The sequence below is a fragment of the Ictidomys tridecemlineatus genome, chromosome 14 (assembly GCF_052094955.1).
Source record: "Ictidomys tridecemlineatus isolate mIctTri1 chromosome 14, mIctTri1.hap1, whole genome shotgun sequence".
NCBI classification, from domain to species: domain Eukaryota; kingdom Metazoa; phylum Chordata; class Mammalia; order Rodentia; family Sciuridae; genus Ictidomys; species Ictidomys tridecemlineatus.
This window is the reverse complement of record NC_135490.1, coordinates 66,876,536-66,892,543: the sequence shown is the minus strand read 5'-3', so window position 1 is coordinate 66,892,543 and position 16,008 is coordinate 66,876,536. Positions and strand designations below refer to the sequence as shown.

The window sequence follows — 16,008 nt, the reverse complement described above, 5'->3', positions numbered from 1 at the left end:
TGGCCACTTTTCAGGGGCCATGTATGTACATGCTGGTTCTTAGCTCCTCCTCAACTCTCCGCCCTCAATGGGAAAGGAGCTCAGGCCTTGATTCTCTAAGCAGCTATGAGTAGCTTGAAGACATCTATATTTATATTTCTAACCTAACCTCTCCCTTGAGCTCACACATCAAACTGACAAAATATTCTAAAGAATTCTTGATTCTTACCCTACTCGCTTCTCCTTAAATTTTGCCTATCTCAGTAAATGGCATTTTAATCTATTCCGTCATCGGGCTAACACTCCAGGAATCATTTAAATTGTTTTCTTTTCATATCCCACATCCAATTTATCAGCAAGTTCTTGTCTGTTCAGTCTCTAGAACACAGCTGGCCCTCAGTATCTGAGAATTCTACATCCACAGATTCAAACAAACATGGATCATATTTGAAAAAAAAATATCTATACTGCACGTGTACAAACTTATTTCTTGTTATTTCTTAAACCATACAAGAGTATATAGCATATAGAAATAATTTAAAATATTTGGGAGGATGTGCATAGGTTCTATAAGAATACTTTACCACTTTATGTAAGGGATTTGAGCATCTGGAGACTTTGTTCCTGGAACCAATCCCCCATGAATGTGAAGGGAAACCTGTTCTGAATCAGATTCCCTCTCACCACCTCAGCTGCTACTATGCAAGTCTGGTGTAGCATGGTCTCTTGAACTATTGCCATAGTTGTCATCAATGGACATCCTGCTTCTGCCCTTTTCTTTCCACAGACTATTCACCAAATAGGACAAGAGTGATTTTTAAAGACATAATGCAAAAATATCTTACATTTATTTAAATACCCTTTCACTGTTCTTAGAATAAAAACCAAACTCCTTTCTGTGGCCCGAAGGTGTAAGATGACTCATCTCCTGCCTACCCTCTAACTTTATTTCTTGCCAGTTTTCTCTTAATATTCATTGGAGGATGAAAAATGCAATGAGGCTAGCATGATCACGGCTATTGTATGGATCTTAAAAGTTTGCCAAAAGCCCAGGGAAGTACTAACTGAACTTAAAAATAATCATAAGCAAGCATTTTGGGAAGTGGTAGAAACTTTGTGGGGGCATAATGGAAGGTCTTTTGATCATTGGGGGTATGCCCCCAAAGGAGAGTATGGGATCCTAGTCTCTTCCTTTTTTTCTCTTTGTTCCCTGGTCACGAGGTGAGTGATTTCACTCTGCCATCTACTCCTGCCATAATGTGCTGTCTTACCATGTCCTAAAGCAATGGGGCCAGTTAGTCCTGGACAGGAACCTCCAAAACTGTGAGCCAAAATAAACCTTTTCTCTTTATAAGTTGATTTTCTCAGGTATTTGTTATAGTGACAGAAATCTGACTAACACAATCATTCATTTCTGGCTTATGAGATGGCAATTTCATTACCTGAAATAAAATTACAGATATAGCAGGTTTGAGTGAGGTATTTGAATATGACTGGTATGACTAGATACAGAAATTTGAAGTTTAGGAGTAGAAATGTAGGTTTGTTTAAAAAAGAAAAAGAAATGTAGGTTTGTGAAACATCAACATAAAGTTAAAAATACTGAGCATCAATCTAGGGGAAAAAATCAGCATTTTCCTTAAACTTATAAAAAAAACTCATTCTATTTTGGAGCTTATGGAAAAATGTCAGCCCTTTTCAGATATAAAAATAAATGTAAAAATCCTAAATATTATCTAACTTAAAAATAATCATAAGCAAGCATTTGATAAAATTCAAGTGAATTTATGATCTTAACAGGATTCAGAAAATGGAATATGATAAAACATCTTTCACTTGATAAACACTATCTGACAGAAGGCTATGGTAATCATCCTTTTTGGTAATATAATTTTGGTTTCAGTGGAGGACAGAAATGTCCAATATCATCACTATTGTACAACCAGTACTGGAGATCTAAATATTTACAGAAATTTTCTTACAATGACAAGAAAGAGAAATAAAACATCAAAGGGATTAGAAAAGAAAAAAAATCATATTTGCCATGAAGAGTAACTTTTATATAGATAACAATAGAATTAAAATAAACTATTAAAATAATATATAATTACATAATCAATGTGTTTAATTTATAATTAATAAAAATGTACCAGATGACTGAATTATTAAAATTAACTTATTCCCCTCTACCACTAAAAACCAATTAAAAATTATAGAAAGTAAAAAATATTGACAAAATGACATAAGTCACAAAAGTACAGTGTGTAGAAATTAATTTTTTTTAATGTACAACATCTAGATGGGTAAAATACTTCAGCTATTTAAAAGTTTTACAAGAAGATCTGAATAAATATATGGACCCATGATAAAAATAAATTGATTTTAGAATGAAATTTAGATACTTGAGTGTTATGTAGCTCTGTATTTTATTTAAATCTTCTGAGTAGGCTTCCTCTGGCACTGTTCTATCAAGGGAGACAAAATGCCATCTAATTATTATCAAGTGAAAATGGAAATCTGCCTGTTGCCATCTGGAATGTCTGCTGGATATACTCATTGATGAGCAGCAGAGTTCAGTAAAACTCCATTGACAAAAACTGGGAGCAGGAGCTCCTTGATACTTAGAAAGATGTGGGGGTTTACTCTCTTAACTATGTCTCCATTAATACAATTAATGGGTGGTTAAAAGTGCCATTCACCATATAGTCTCCCTTGATACCATGTGGAAGGGGACTTGTTAGTATCTAGCAGACATGTAAGTCCTAGCTCCTCAGTTGGTCTTCTTTTGTCATCACCCTTGTGGGAGATGTGGGGACTCTTCATAACAATCTGATGAGTGTGGAAGTCAAAGTTCCTTGTTTGACCTTTGCTGGCAGAAACAGCAGTTTTTGCTGTGGTATTTGGCTGGAGTAGTCATTGTCTAAGATTCTTTCTCCTGGTCTTATGGCTAATGTAGTAATTTAAATGGTGGTACCCAAGATGATATGTTCATATCTTAATTCTCAGAATTTGTGACTTGCAGCAAAGAAGTGGATACCATCTTACACAACAAAATTTGTAATAAAAGATTTGGGAGGACCATCTTAACAAGTATCATGATAAAAGACACACTGGGGATATTTGATAGATAGGAGGCAGTAAACAATAGAGGCTGAGGCAGTCACCTACTTGAGGTAATTTATTATAGAAAACTAGAAAGGTGATAGATTTTGGTATTAAGGAATAGGATGCTTTATAACATGTACTATAACACAAAGAGGTGGAAGAAGCTTTGGAATTATATAATGAATAGAAGATGAAGAATATTAAGGTACATGACAGTAAAAGTCTTGACTGCCTTGAATAATGTTGATAGAAATACAGATGTTAAAGACAGATGAAGACTGAGAAGGATGTTAGGAGCATGGTCGAGAAAGTTTCTATCATCTTGAAGAACACATTTACTATGAACAAAATATTTACAGAAATGAATATACTCTTGGTGTGATTCAGCAGTACAGCCAGAGGAATGAGAAGTTATGTTCCATTTGTGTACAGTGTGTCATAATGCATTCTACTGTCATGTATAACCAATTATAACAAATAAATACAAATGTTAAGTCATTGCTTTTATTGTGGGCTCAGAAAAAAATAAGAAACAAACAAACAAACATAGTTGGACTCAGAAAAAAATAAGAAACACATTACTGGAAATTGAAGGAAAGATTATCTTTTTTATATAGAGAAGTAAACTGGCTGAATTGTGTTCTGATTTGTGAAAAGCAGAATTTGTAAGCAATGAATTTGGTTATTCGCCTGAGATTCACAAGCAAAACACTGACAATACAGCCTGGCTTCTCCTTGCTGCTTATAGTAAAATGCAAAAAGAATGAGATAAATTGAAGAATTGTTAAGCAAAAAAGAACCAGAACTTGATGGGGCTCAGTGGCAGAGCACTTGCCTAGCATGTGTGAGGCACTACGTTTGATCCTTAGCACCACATAAAAATAAATAATAGGGTATGCTATCCATCTACAACTACAAAGAATTTTTTAAAAAGAAAGAAAAAAAAAGAATCAGCAGTTGATTACTTGGGATGTCCTTGGCCTACCAAGATTACAAAACTAAAATTTAAAAATTCACTCTGGGAAAGCGCCCCCCTGGAGAGAAAGTCAAGGGTATGCTGGACAAACTTTCATAGAAGAGATTAGGCATATGACTCATGGCATATGACCCACTCAACCATTTCAGCAGAATACAACAATTACTAATTGGGCATTATGTAAAATTGTGGATGTATAACCGACGTGATTCTGCAATCTGCATTTGGGGTAAAATTGGGAGTTCATAACCCACTTCAATCTAATGTATGAAATATGATATGTCAAGAGCTTTGTAATGTTGTGAACAACCAATAAAAAAAATTAAAAATTAAAAAAAAGTCAGGAATGGGATTATTCTGGAAAATATGTGGAGGGCCCTCTTGTCTAATGGTGGGGAACTCCATGACATACATAGGAGACCTACATTATTTTTGAGAATGTGTTATCAACAGAAATCAGCTTAAAGGGACACGGGATGAAAGGAGGGAAAGGCTAGTGAAATTCCAAAACTAAAGGCAGGAAATGGGCTGATCAAACTATTAGGCTGCAAGCATGCTGTCTTTCTGGAGTGGGGCGGGGGTGAAGAAAGGAAAAATAATTTTAAGGGCAGAGTCATTGGCTGAGCAGATACGGAGCTAATGGATGCAGACCTGGTAAGTTTCTGTGGGCAGAATCAAAAGTCTATGGAGCCACCGTGGGCATAAAGAAGTCCATGGTGCCACCATGAGCACACATGCAAAGATTTAACAAAGCTGCTATAGGTCTAATAGGCAGAGCCACAAACCAATTTACAGAACTTGAAGCATAATGGAATTTGCCCTGCTTGAAATCCAAAATTGATGGGTCTGATGACTTCATTATTCCTTCCATTTTTCCTTATTGGTTTGGGAATGTCTATCATATGCCTATTCTACCATTGTATTTTGGGAGCAGATTACTTGTTTCCTAATTCCACAGGTCCACAGATGGATAAATTTTGTCCTAGATTATAACTGGCCTGAATCTCACCCACACCTGATTGAGATGATGAAATTCAGGACTTTGAAGCTGATATCTAGGTGAGAATATGGTCTCAGAGTTGATTCTGTAATGGATAGAGACTTTTGGGGATGTTTGACTGACATGAATTCAGGGGATCCAAGGGTGACCCCAAATCACATCCAAATCCCCAGAACCTGTAAATGTTTACTCACATGGCAAAATATGTGACTGCATAAAAATCCTAAGAGGAGGTATTTATCCTACATTTTCCAAATTGGCCCTAAATCTAATGACAACTGTTATCATAAATTATATACAGGGGAGATTAGATGGAGGAGGCGATGGCAACATATCCTTGAATCAGAGTTGCGGCCACAAGTCAGGATTGTCTGGATCCATCAGATATTGGAAGAGGCAAGGAACAGAATTTATCTTTAGAGCCTACACAGGAGATATGGTCCTGTCTACATCTTGATTTCAGATTTCTGGCCTTCAGAACTGTAAGAATAAATTACTGTTGTTTAAGCCAGGCAATTTGTAGTAATTTGTTATAGCAGCCCCAGGAAAACTCAAAAAAGAGAGCATGCTTTTCTTGGGACCTTTTTGTCTGTGCCCATTAGCTAGCTTCTCCAGCACCCAATCTGGGATATATGAAAGAGAAAACCCAAAGAACTCACTACCAATGTCATTCCTTAAATCCCAAGGTCCCTATACAGTCTGCCTTACCCTCTACCTTCTTATATTTGCTCATATATAATGTCCAAAGATTTTCGTTGTACTTAACAAAAAGAAAAAGCATATCTACTTCATCTTTTTGGAAAAAGAAGTCTTAACTCTTGGGTTTTCACTTTTTTAATTAGAATGGCCCATGACAAACTTTTCAAACTACTGCTTTGGCTATGCCATTTTCTTGTTCAAAATTCTTGAGTGATTTCTAATTGCCTACGAAACAAGTCCACAGCCCTTAACCCAGCCTTCTCTCCTGTCCCAGGGTTTCTTGTCTTATTTCCCACTATGTCCCTAACCAAGGTTTCCAAAATCATGCTTTCTCAAACCATAAATCCTTTGGATATTAATGTTAAACACACATGGGGAGGGGTGAAATTCTATGATCAAATGATATTGGTCAATAATGAATTTACCTAAAGTTAAGCAAGTTCCTTTATTATAAGACTTTTCCGAGACTTTACCAGTATACAGAGCAAATCTCCAACAAATAGTTTAAGCATGAAGAATTTCCTAAACTTATTTGACAAGGCACTTGCCTCACACTATCTCCATGGAAATTACTTCATGAAATTCCTCTACTTCAAGTCTTTTTTTTTAACCAACAAAACATACCTGTATATGATCATCTAAATTCATTTTTCTTGCTTTTACATATAAAATCATTTTATGAAATGCTGAAGCAGAGCTACAACATTGTTTATGATCCAGATAATATTCAATTTTATAAAATTTTCCATTATTCTGGATGTTGAGTTCAGAAATTCTAACCATAGGTATTATAGAAATGGACTGCAGAATCCAGTCTAAGTATTTCAGTCACGTTTCAAAATAAAGAAACTATTTATAAAATAAACTAATTTAATAATACTGCTAGATGATATGAGAGGCTGGAACACCCCTACCCCACCACCACACAGAGACATTTTTTACAAGGTTAAAAAGGTCAGTAGGCTAGTCATTGACAGATGCCCTTTTCTTCTTTCCCTCTTCTCCAGGATAACTTACTCCCAGGTCATCTTTGGAACTCAAAAGAAGGTAGTAGCTCTTCATCCTGTCCCTAGGAAGTCACTCTGTAGCTGAAAGGACTGCAGACAATGGGGGGCTTGGCATTACTACAACCAAGTGGGGGATGACCACGATGCAGTGGATAAAAACACTTTTTTTAGCAGCAATGAAATAAAAAGGAACAGAGATGGGTTCTGGCCAAACCTATGATTTAAAAGTCTGTTTAAGAGAAGCTGAATCCAGACGAAGTCTTAGCTGTAACATAAAAAGGGACAGTGGATTAAGGCCTCCCTGGAGCTCATGAGAAGTCAGAAGAGGGCAGGCTGGCACCAAGTACCATTTCTAAAAGATTCAAGTTAGACATCTGTCCAGTGGTCTGTGTGGCAAACCATACTCTGAGCACTCTTTTCATAGCAGAGGAAGCAGCTGCTGAGGCTCTGTTTCCCTGAAAACTTACAACTGGTATCAACATTTACTGGGCTTCTATAATGGAGGACTTCCAGTGTACAGACAAGGTACTGGCATGGTTTGCTGAGGGCCACAACTTTGGTCCGGGCTGAAAAACACAGATGCTAGGGAAATAAGATCTCCATCTAGATGCTGGAGAGCACTGGGACGTCAATACCACAGGAGCCTCTGTAGGAAAGTGGCAGGTCAGGTGGTCTAGGCCCCCAGTCATGAGGCTTGCTCCAAAGCACTCTGTTCTTCGTCCTCTGTCTGTAACCAGCTCCAGTCCAGAGCCTGCAAATCAATACGCATGTTAGACATTCTTTCCTTTTCAGGAGGCAACCAATGCAATTTCAAAGTAAGTTTAAAGCCTTCTGTCAGGAACAGTCCTGTTATTGCAGGGCACTCTTGAACTAAGCTACATATTCAAACCATGCAGGATATTTTTGGATCAGCTCAAAGCCCTGTAAAAACTAAAAAGAGAATTTTAGTACTACTAGTAGCTCACAACACTTACATACTCACTATAGGTAAGTAATACTGAGAGTTATCACCTCAACTGTAAGTTTCCAATCTCATAAGAGGAAATGGCCTGATGGGAAACGCTTCTCTCCCGGCAGAGGTCAAGTAGCAGTGAAATGATCAAAATATATATATATATAGCACCAGGAGGTGAAGAGAAATAAGAGGTACAGAAAGCTCCCACAAAGGAGGACACTTGAACAAATCAGAGACGACTACAACTGGCAGTAGTGTCCTCTTTGATTTTTCTTGAAGTTAGGGAAGAGTTAGAAAATGATTATATTAGCAGAAAAAGTCTATTTAAACATCTAAGGGAAAGATTTAGGATCCTTGCAGTGATTTCAGTTTTGTCTTAATGTACCTCTCTATCTTGGCTGGGTTTTCCTCATGTAGCTTCCCCATATCAGTACTGCCTACTAAGTGTCTAAGCTAAGTGTCTAAGGTACAGAGCCATGAGAGATTGCTGTTTTGTCACCAGAATCCAGCACAGCACCCAACATAGTTGCTTAGCAATAGTAGCCAAGGTGGGGCAGGATCTTCTAGGAATAATGTTGCCTCCTCATCAGGATTCAGTCTTGTAAAGATTAAAAAGGATAATGCACACAATGTACTTAGAAACATGCAATAATCAACAGCCATTAATTATTATGAATCACAAAAAAGTACTAGAAAATCATAAATACATACTGAGACCAAGGCTAATGTTGGGTTGCCTTTTCGTTTTCTCTTTTGCTACAGGAAAAAATGGCATGAAAAGATAGAGTTCCCACAAGCTATTACCATCAAACTCTGGTCCTGCTCCTTCATGGTGTCTTGCATAGCATTTTCTAGCTGGGTGCAGAGAGTATGTGCTTCAGCCACCAGTTCTTCACTAAAGATAATGATCAATTATTAGAAAGGGTCATAAGTATCTTACGAAGCTAATACTTCAGTTGAAAATATGCTAAAGAACCTTTGACACTATTTTTTGAATGACACAACAATTATTTTGATCCTTAATGTCTTAACACCATGTCACTGACTAGTGAGTCCATTCATCTGATTAAGTACTTCGTAGAAGCCCAAATCCAGTCATGAGTATTACTGTTCAAAATGGGAAAAAGTAAATAGATCTGTTTAATTAATAAAGCAAAACAGCCTTTTGACTTACTAGATAGCTATACTGAATTCTTTTCAAATTGCCAAAATCTAAAGGTATCCTCTTAAGTAAATTATTTCCCAGTTTTTGAAATGGAAAAGAAAGAAAGGGTGGGGGAGGGGAGTAAGCAGTCCCCTGGGTTTCTACAGTTCTTTTTTAAAATTTTTTAGTTTTAGGTGGACACAATATCTTTCATTTTATTTCTATGTGGTGCTGAGAATCGAACCTAGTGCCTCACGCATGCTAGGCGAGCACGCTACCACTTGAGCCACATCCCTAGCCCTCCACAGTTCTTTTTGATCTGCTGAAATGCATAGTTCTGGGATATTATTTCATTGAATCTGATCTCTCTTTTCTATAGTAAGAAATGCCTGTTTCTTTTCATGAATGGGCTACCATGAGACTAAGGAGATTCTGTCAAACCATTTGTCCTTTTCTGACCTCTGCTTTATGACATGGAGAGACCAGAGAATCTCTGTGCTCTCAGTACAAATTTTCTGAACTTTAAGAATACCACTGGAGGAAAAACACCAAGTATAAGATAATGGTGCCCTGGAATTTACTCTGCCCTGTAAAACTTGGTGGGAAAGAACAAAATCCTGGGTAGGAAGGAACCAGCACATTTGTGCTCAGGCTCATCTACGGGACTTCTAGCTAAGTTAAAGGCTCAGTATCAGCTCAGAGAGTCACATGACCTGTGACCAGATTACAGTCCTCCAGAAGTTCACAAGAGGTAGGGGATATAATGAAGAATCTAAAGTTGTATATGATTAAATACCAAAACTGGCAACAAACTCCCCAAGGACAAGAACAAATTTTTTCAAAACATTTTGATATATAATTTATACACCACAAAGTGTGCCTGTTCAAAGTGAACAATTCCATGGCTTTAGTATATTTATAGGGTTGAGCAATCATTACCATGTCTGGTTTTAGAACATTTTTTTCACCCCTAAAAGAAACCTAGTACCCATTGTCAATCAGTCCTTTCCTCCTCCCCACTAACCCTAGGCAATCATTACTTTATTTTCTGTGCCTACGGTTTTGCCTACAGGAACTGATTTAACCATCTCCAGTACCTAGGGATCAGAACACAGAAGGTGCTAAATAAATGCCTATGGAACTGAACTAGAAAACAAATCCTAAGAAGGGAGCAAGGCATGTGTGGATGCTCAAGGCTTTGAAGGAGGTGGAAAGCAGAGAAAAACAGTGTGCCCAGTGTGTGGGAGGATGACCACAGTGAAGGGCACCTGAAGAATGAGAGCTTGCTCAGTAAGGACAGCAGTTCTCATTCTTCCACATGCAGCAGAATCATCCAGACAGCTTTTAAGACACAAGACTCCTAGGCACCACCACTGATTCAGAGCTTTGGTGGAACCCAGGAATCTACTGTTTTAACAAGTACCTGGATGTTATTGCTGCTGCAGGTCTGGATGGGATTTTTTAAGAACTGGGCTAGTGCAAGAAGTTTGTAAGGGATAGTGGATAAGCCCAAGAGCCACAATGAGGTGCTTGCAAGTGCCTGAAAAAGTTCATACCTGATCTAGAATGGAATGTGAAAGCCATTGTTAATAGAATGTGAAGCCACTGTTAAAGTAACTACTTGGTCAGAATAGTATTTGTCAATACTTGGCAGCAGGGTTGGGGTTGAAGCTTAGTGGTAGAGCTCTTGTCTATAATGCACAAGGCACTAGGTTCAATTCTCAGCTTTGCATATAAATAAGTAAATAACTAAAAGGCCCATCAACAATTGAAAAAAAATATATTTTAAAAAAAAAGTCTAGGCAGCAGTAACAGATAGGAAGCAGAAGCAGAAAGCTTTGCTAGGAAAAGGGTTGAAATGTTCTGTTTGGGAATTCCACTGAAGTGGTTCAGGAAAAAGGAAGGAAAAGAAGGGATGAATGGGAGTTGAAGAGAGGCCCTGGGAAGAAAAATAGTAACTTGCTAACTCAAAATGTTATGGGCCACCATGAGACTAAGGAGGTTCTGTCAAACTATTTGTCCTTTTCTGACCTCTGCTTTATGACAGATGTAGGTGAATGGGATGGAGGAGGCCAGACAACCCAGGTGTGAAGGGAAGATGGTTTTGAAGAAGAGATGATTGTTGATAGACTATATATAACAATATGTGACTGACTAGAACTGTGTCCTCACTAAACAATTAGTAATCCACCTAGGACAAGGAAACTACTTAGTGGGCAAGTTACAAGGGACTATGCGGGTAAAATATGAATCACCTTTGTCACTGTAGGGCCTTGCATATATAACAAAGAGAAGCATGCACAAAACCAGTAGATGTTTATCAGTGATAAACATAATTTCCATTTCCATGGTCTCCTGATATGTCCTGAATGTGACACTAGGCATTGTTAACTGTGACTTACCTTTTCTTGGATGACTCAGGTAAGCTGTCAGGGGCAGTGGATGGCTGAGACATCAGCTGACCGGGGTGACTAAGTCGAGAAGCATTCATGCTATCTGGGCTTCCACTGACAGGACCACGGACCTTGCTCTGAAGGACAAAACCCCAAAACAGTCAACAAAGCAAATTCTGCATTCGCACCACAGTACTTCCTCTTGAGACAACTGGCTGCAAGACACCATAACTATTCCTAGAAACTACCAGTCAACATCTCTATCCATGACAACAACTGGGGATATTGCATTATGCCTCAAAAGTTGAGCTGGGGATACATCTCAATTGGTAGAGTGCTTGCCTTGCCTCGAATGCTCAAAGCCCTGGGTTCAATCCCCAGCACAAAAAAAAAAAAAAAAAAAAAGTGTTTCTGTATCAACATATGTGCTTTTTGAAAAAGGACTCCAAATATAGAGAACTTGAACACCTGAATTTGCAGGCTTTATTTAATTTGATTCCTGGAGTACTCTTAAACAAAAGAAAGGTATTTTTACTCTTCCAAGGAGAATGAGACATACAAAAAGAATAAGAAACTGTGTGAACGGCACAATCTGCAGCAGAGTTAAGAAGAAAATGCAGCTGTTCTGAATCCCAGGAGCAATGCAGCCACTTCCCTTTCAAGCAGGGGGTCAGCCAGTGGCTCTGGCTCCAGCTCTTTACACCTCTTCAAATATGCAGCCTGTGAACATGACGTAGTGTGGACATGATCTATTGTAAACATGACCTACTGTCATCTTCTCTGCACCTCAGGCACATCTATGAGTCTCTGGATACCTCCTCCTTCTACACTCACGATCCCTGCTTCTTACCCTCACTGGAGGCCATCCCTGCTTCTTACCCTCGCTGGAGGCAGCAGTTCTGCAGTCTCTCCCTAGCTGTCAATCTGGAGACCTTTCTAAGCTTATACTCTTCTCTGGCTAAACATTGAGGTTGTCTTTAACCAGACTTTCAAATATGCTAACTTTTTAATATTTATTTTTTAGTTATAGGTAGACACAATATCTTTATTTTATATTTATGTGGTGCTGAGGATCAAAGCCAGTGCCTCATGCATGCTAGGCAAGCGCTCAACCTCTGAGCCACAATCCCAGTTCCTCAAGTATGTTAGCTTTGCTCTTATCTATCTGTTGTGCCTTCCAGGCTGATCAGCCACCTACTCCTTCATTTCTTCCCTGGGTCTATAATTATGGGTGGCAGATCATTTCTACACAATCTGCTCCTAACATTCTCCTGTTAGCTCCTGTGCACCCACCACTGCATGGCCCCTCATAGTTAGTACTGAGGTTTGACAGAGTGCCAAATCTGGACTCCAGCTGCCACCAGAGTGATTCCCATAAAACCCAAATAGGATCATATAGTTTTCATACTTGCGTTCTTTGATATGAGGGAAGAACAAATCCTGCTATATTTCCTTAGACTTTGAAAACACAGGGTGGCCTACTTGAGCTAACCCTTGACCTTCCCAGATTTCATTTTTGGTGAAACCCTTTCTCCAACACCACTGCAACCTGCTTCTGCAACCCAGAATGCACCACTCTCTTCCAGGCCTCTATGCTTTCAATGAAGCAATCCAACTGTACTGGAATGTCCTTACTGCCATTCCCCCAACTAACTCCTATGTACTCATCAGGAGCCTTTCTTGTCGCTCCCTCACCTCTCAGATGAAAGCTGGCTTTCCTCCCCTGCATTCACACAACTGCTGATGCGTACTATAGCTATAGCTGCTTTTTAGCACTTCTTGCTCTAGATTATTCTCATTCATGTCCTTGTCCATGGCCTTTGCCAGATTATGAACTCCCCAGGGCAGATGTCCTGCCCTGTCCCCACTGTATCTCCAGTTTTCATCATACTGCTGAGCAAGTAGCACTCAAAGAATGCAGAAGGCAGGTCAAGTTATCACCTGTGCAGACCTCAACTTCTCTCTCCTTCTTGGATCATCTCCTCCTTTTCTCTTTATCATTTTTCTGATAGGAGAAAATGCTGCTCATACCTTCCAAGGCAAATCCATCACAATGCTCCTGATCCTCTTTTTGGGTCTCAGGACCAGATTAATCAACTGTCCCCCACCTCTCTCTGGTACACTGTTTTCTGCTTGGCCCACAAATATGCTCTATTCTCTAAGACCTTTGAAAAGCACCATCTTTGTATCTTGCTCCATCTACCATCTAAGCAACCATCTACCCTTCCTCCTCCCTTTGCTCTTGAAGCTACTTACTAGTAGCTTCTTATATTTGTAAATCAGTAATTCTGCTGGCAGGAATTAGCAACCAAATTGCTCTCTTTCCATTCTTTCCAACCTTTCTGCAGCCTTTCATGATTGGGTCACTCTCCTAGTGGCTCTGGCTTCCATAACCAACTTTTTACCTGGCTCTTCTTTATTTTTAATTAGTTTTTTAGATGTAGATGAACACAATGCCTTTATTTATTTTAATGTGGTGCTGAAGACCAAACCCAGTGCCTCACATGTGCCAGGCAAGCACTCCACCACTAAGCCACAGCCCCATCCCCACTGGCTCTTCTCTTTTCTCTGGCTTTTAAATTTTTATATTTTCACCCCAAGTGGATTTGATGGAATCACAGTTGCATTAAGATGGTATGCACAGAAAGTCTAGGCCATAATGCTGAGAGCACCACAGACCCAGATGAGGGTTGACAAGGCTGCTTTTAATTGGTGGCCCTAAAAGATGTGGGTCCAAGTCCTAACGCCTGGAACCTGCAAATGTGACTTTATTTGGAAAAGGGGTCTTTACGGATATAATTAAGGGCCCCCAAATGAGATCAGTCTGTACTAGCTCAGTGTGATCCAGACAGAGTAACAGGTGTCCTTAGAAGGACATCCAGATGGGAGACACTGAGTCATGTGAAGACAGATCCCAGAGTGACATGGCCACAGGCCAAGGAATACTTGGAGCCACCAGCAGCTGTAAAAGGCAAGGCAGGTCCCTCCCCTGGAGCTGCTGGAGGGGCCCTGGAACTCTGAGAGAATAATTTCTGTTGTTAGAAGCCACTTGGGTTGTGGTAATTAAGGCAGTCACTAGGATAAATAAAAACTACCAGCACAAGCCTTCCTCTCACGTCCCCACCTAGTCCTCCCTTCCCTGCCCATTCCAGTTCATAGAGATGACAACAGAGCAGTGGCAACTAAGGAGGGCTGCTGGTGACGCGGTGGCTCCCCTAGCAGAATGCTGTCAGTGGCATAGAGGCAGGGAGGTGGCTGGCAGGCCAAGGGCTGACTCACACACGCGATCTTCAAGAGGTTCCAGAGCTCCTTCTGCCGCTTCTCCTGAAGCCGAACGACAGTCTTCTCATCCTCATTCATTAGACTCACCACTTCTTCCACCTTGGGCAACAATTCCAATGCCTTCTGCTTACAAACCACAGTTTTGCTGTGAAGAACAAACGTGAAAAACTCGAGTGGGCTTTGGGCTGGAGCAAGCAGAACATCACCCTTAATAATATAGATCCAACTAGCAGTTGTGGATAGCTTCTTTTGCTGAGATCAGATCAGAGAGAGGGAAATGGTCTCACCCATGGCCTTCATGCTGCACTATATTCCATCCTCTAGCAGGTAAGGGGGCTCGTACCTGAGCTGTGTATAAATCATTCGCACTTTCTTTTCAAAACCTTGAATTGCCTGAAGTAGTAACCGTACCATCTCCTGACTGTCACCATCTGTTCGTTGATCTGGGAAAGACAGGGGTAGTAACATAGTTGCTCCAGGTGCCTGGCAGAGTACCAGTGCCTCAAAATGAGATAAAAAGGAGCCATAGGCCCCCATACCACCTACCTCTCGGTTTTTCTCTTAGTCTCCTATAAAGCTCTCTTGCTTCTTCCTCTCTGAAATATATAGGAAGCTCTGTTTAGATTCAAGACCAAATAGGAACCCTGGAAGTCTTGGTTGCTAATTCCTGCCAGCAGAATTACTGATTTACAAACATAAGAATGATGATATGTCTTTCTGGATTGGAGAAGACTATTATTTCTAGTAATGTCCGTGGTAAGTGAATGATTGCCTTCATCATCCAATTCAAATATCCCCAAGGTATCACTAGAGCAAATCTTAAGAGAGGCAGTATTGGCTCCATCCTTCTGAATTCCTCTTCCACTTGAATTCTACAGTAGTGACTACAGGTGCTATCCCTGGATCTGAGCAAGAAAACATGCTTACCCTTGAATATTTGAGCCAAGGGCAGACACAAATTCTTACCCCATTCCCCTAACAAAGGTTAGGCAATGTTCTCAAAAGAAGACTCTCATTTGAAAACTAGAGAATAAGGATTAAAGAATTAGAGAAAATATGGAACAAATAATTAAAGTTCTGATGCTAAGATTTTTTCATCTCAAGAATCCTAGTAAAAGCATCAGGAAATACACTGAGCTCAGCCATGGAGTCCTTAATACACTGATCCTGCCTGCCTGCTACCTTCTTGTCAGCACACAGGGGAAAGATGTTATTTCTTCAGGTAGGATGCTCTGCCTGTATGCCTCATCCCCTCCTGGAGCCAATGCCAAATACTTAATGAAGATTCAAATGAACCATGTCTAGATCTAAACTCCTAGACTTGCCAGGCTCCTCCCTCCCTGTTTTTCTTCCTGCTCTTTCAGTCACAGCTGAGCCACGGTAGGCAGGATGCGCAGTGATGTCTGATACAATGGTAAAGGATACCTGCATTTTATAGATCTTTATAGATTGCTTCTTATATGCAATT

At 39.7% G+C, this 16,008-nt stretch overlaps 1 protein-coding gene across 5 annotated transcripts in view; it reads right to left on the bottom strand.

The window, feature by feature from the left end:
• Window positions 1–6,185: 6,185 nt before the first annotated feature.
• The window catches only part of Ikbkb (inhibitor of nuclear factor kappa B kinase subunit beta), a 48,873-nt gene continuing 39,050 nt past the window's right edge, over window positions 6,186–16,008 (bottom strand). For all 5 annotated transcript variants that reach the window (XM_078031274.1, XM_005340307.5, XM_040268389.2 and 2 more), the window contains exons 17-22: window positions 15,087–15,136; window positions 14,884–14,983; window positions 14,538–14,685; window positions 11,268–11,395; window positions 8,526–8,616; window positions 6,186–7,517 (exon numbers count right to left, since the gene is read on the bottom strand). In XM_078031274.1, coding sequence (XP_077887400.1) covers window positions 7,452–7,517; window positions 8,526–8,616; window positions 11,268–11,395; window positions 14,538–14,685; window positions 14,884–14,983; window positions 15,087–15,136 — 583 coding nt within the window. In that variant the 3' untranslated portion in view covers window positions 6,186–7,451. The remainder of the gene's footprint in view (window positions 7,518–8,525; window positions 8,617–11,267; window positions 11,396–14,537; window positions 14,686–14,883; window positions 14,984–15,086; window positions 15,137–16,008) is intronic.